The sequence below is a fragment of the Cornus florida genome, unplaced genomic scaffold (genome assembly GCF_030987335.1).
Source record: "Cornus florida cultivar Cherokee Brave unplaced genomic scaffold, ASM3098733v1 CherokeeBrave_3.0.0_Hap2_Chr01, whole genome shotgun sequence".
NCBI classification, from domain to species: Eukaryota; Viridiplantae; Streptophyta; class Magnoliopsida; order Cornales; family Cornaceae; genus Cornus; species Cornus florida.
The window spans coordinates 60,832,565-60,834,568 of NW_026775571.1; the positions used below are offsets into that span (position 1 = coordinate 60,832,565).

The window sequence follows — 2,004 nt, forward strand, 5'->3', positions numbered from 1 at the left end:
TCCATAGTGTCATCAAAATTCAACAACAATCACCAGCAATTAGATCCTCTCAATATATATTTGTTGGCTCTTAGCTGTTTTGGTGTGCTTTGTTTTCTTGTGTTGTGTTTGTCTTTGCCAGGCTAAGATCGGTAAGTTTATGCATATGAATTTCTTTACAGATCTTTGTAATATAAATAGATACATATATGATTTTGTATTTATTTATGAAAATGATCTCTGAGCCAAACTCAAGCTTGTTGTGAAATGTGAACTATATATAGCAGTGTGTGTTTGTGTGAGAGAGAAATGGAGCACAGACTTTATGGAGCAGCAGTGGAAGGGAGTATACCATCATTGCGTGAGTTACTTGGAGAAGATCCAGGAGTTCTTGATATATAAAGTTATCAAGAATTGTTTCAATGAAACTGTCTTGCATGTGGCAGTACTGCAAGGGCATGAAAATTTTGTTAAAGAAATTCTACAACGAAAACCTGAGCTTGCTGGGGAGTTAGATTCACAACAATCATCTCCTCTTCACTTGGCATCGGCTAATGGGAACGTGGAGATAGTGGAATTATTATTGTTGGTGAAGCCCGATATGTGTGGTGTCCTTGATGGAGATGGCAGAAACCCTCTTCATCTTGCTGCCATTAATGGCCGAGTTGATGTCCTAGACAAGCTGATTCAAGCAAGTCCCAGTGCAGCTCGAGCACCATTGGACCATGGTCAGACCAATATAATGCATCTTTGTGTGCAGCACAATCAATTAGAGGCGCTGAAGCTATTGGTGGAGGAGATGAATGATGAAGAGTTTGTTAATTCTAAGGATGAGCATGAGGCGACAATATTACAGGTAGCAGTAGCGGATAAACAGATTGAGGTATTAACTACATCTTATTACAGGGGTAGCTGTTTCCTAAGGCTTTCTTATACCAAAATTATGTGAGAATTAAAATTTGGGTTTTTATTACATATATGTAATAGAAACCATATTGCTTATAGGTGTCGCAACGACCTCGATGCGTGGTCAGGCCACCTGCTTATCTGTGTTGTCCGTTTTGTCACGAAAATCTCCTAGGGCTTTTCTTCATTTCTCTCTCTTGGACAATCTGAGTTCTGGATCGCTAAATCTTTTTGACCACGCACCCTGCCTACCTAGGTTGGCAACCGGGATACCTCGAGTCTAGCACTTAGCGAGATGCCGGATTAGGTCCGCCTCTTAGCCAAAAACATAAATTATTATTCACATTTACAAAGTTCTACCACTTTCTCTATATCTTTCTCTCTGTGTTTAGCTGAACTTGAATTTGTTAATGTCTCAAATTAAGTTGCATCCATGACTTAATCTTTTTATGGTTGTGTGTACTTAATTCAGAAGTGCTATGTGGAAATTTGTTGAAGTCAAATTAGGGTTAGGGTTTTGTATCTTATGTGTTGTTTTTGTATTGCTTAAATTTGGGGAGAGAAGTACTTTTGTAGTACAAATGTAATTAGTTTATAATTCAGGGGTTCTTTGGGAACAATAGAGATGGGCTATTTTTACTCCTCCTCGTTGAACCAAAACGTTTTGCTGCTAGTCAAATTGATTCCAATTTCATTCACAAACTTGGCAACGGATTTGTGCAGATCAAAAAGTATTTGCTATCGAGCTCCGGAATAAAGATAAATGAGGTAAATGTCAATGAATTGACAGCATTGGACATTTTAGCAGAGTCGGAGAGATGTGAAGGATTTGGACATTGGGGACTCAGTTCAACAAGCTGGAGCATTAAGAGCCAAAGATATGGCTAAGTCTCCTGTAACGACTCAAAACTAATACTTTTTAAACAAAAAAAAATTCGGCATGACCTCCCCTAAAAATAGGCCTATCACAACCTGTTTAATTGCATTTTTAACCTGTCATGGCTTAAATTCCGAATTCACGGCAACAAAAGATAATGATACAACCAACTAATCTAGACAATGCTTCAAACTAGGATTATCCATCCATTCATCAACAAGTTGCATACTATCAAATCCCCA

At 38.2% G+C, this 2,004-nt stretch overlaps 1 protein-coding gene across 1 annotated transcript; it reads left to right on the plus strand.

The window, feature by feature from the left end:
• Positions 1 to 304: 304 nt before the first annotated feature.
• Positions 305 to 1,773, plus strand: LOC132273172 (ankyrin repeat-containing protein At5g02620-like). Its single transcript, XM_059774194.1, has 2 exons — positions 305 to 862; positions 1,489 to 1,773. Exons 1-2 carry the CDS (start codon positions 305 to 307, stop codon positions 1,771 to 1,773), a joined length of 843 nt encoding a protein of 280 aa, XP_059630177.1.
• The last annotated feature ends 231 nt before the right edge of the window (positions 1,774 to 2,004 follow it).

Coding starts and splice junctions, on each gene's coding strand:
- LOC132273172 (XM_059774194.1), top strand. CDS start 305: ATGGAGCAGCAGTGGAAGGGAGTATACCATCATTGCGTGAGTTACTTG. Junction 863..1,488: donor TAGCGGATAAACAGATTGAG/GTATTAACTACA, acceptor TTTATAATTCAG/GGGTTCTTTGGGAACAATAG.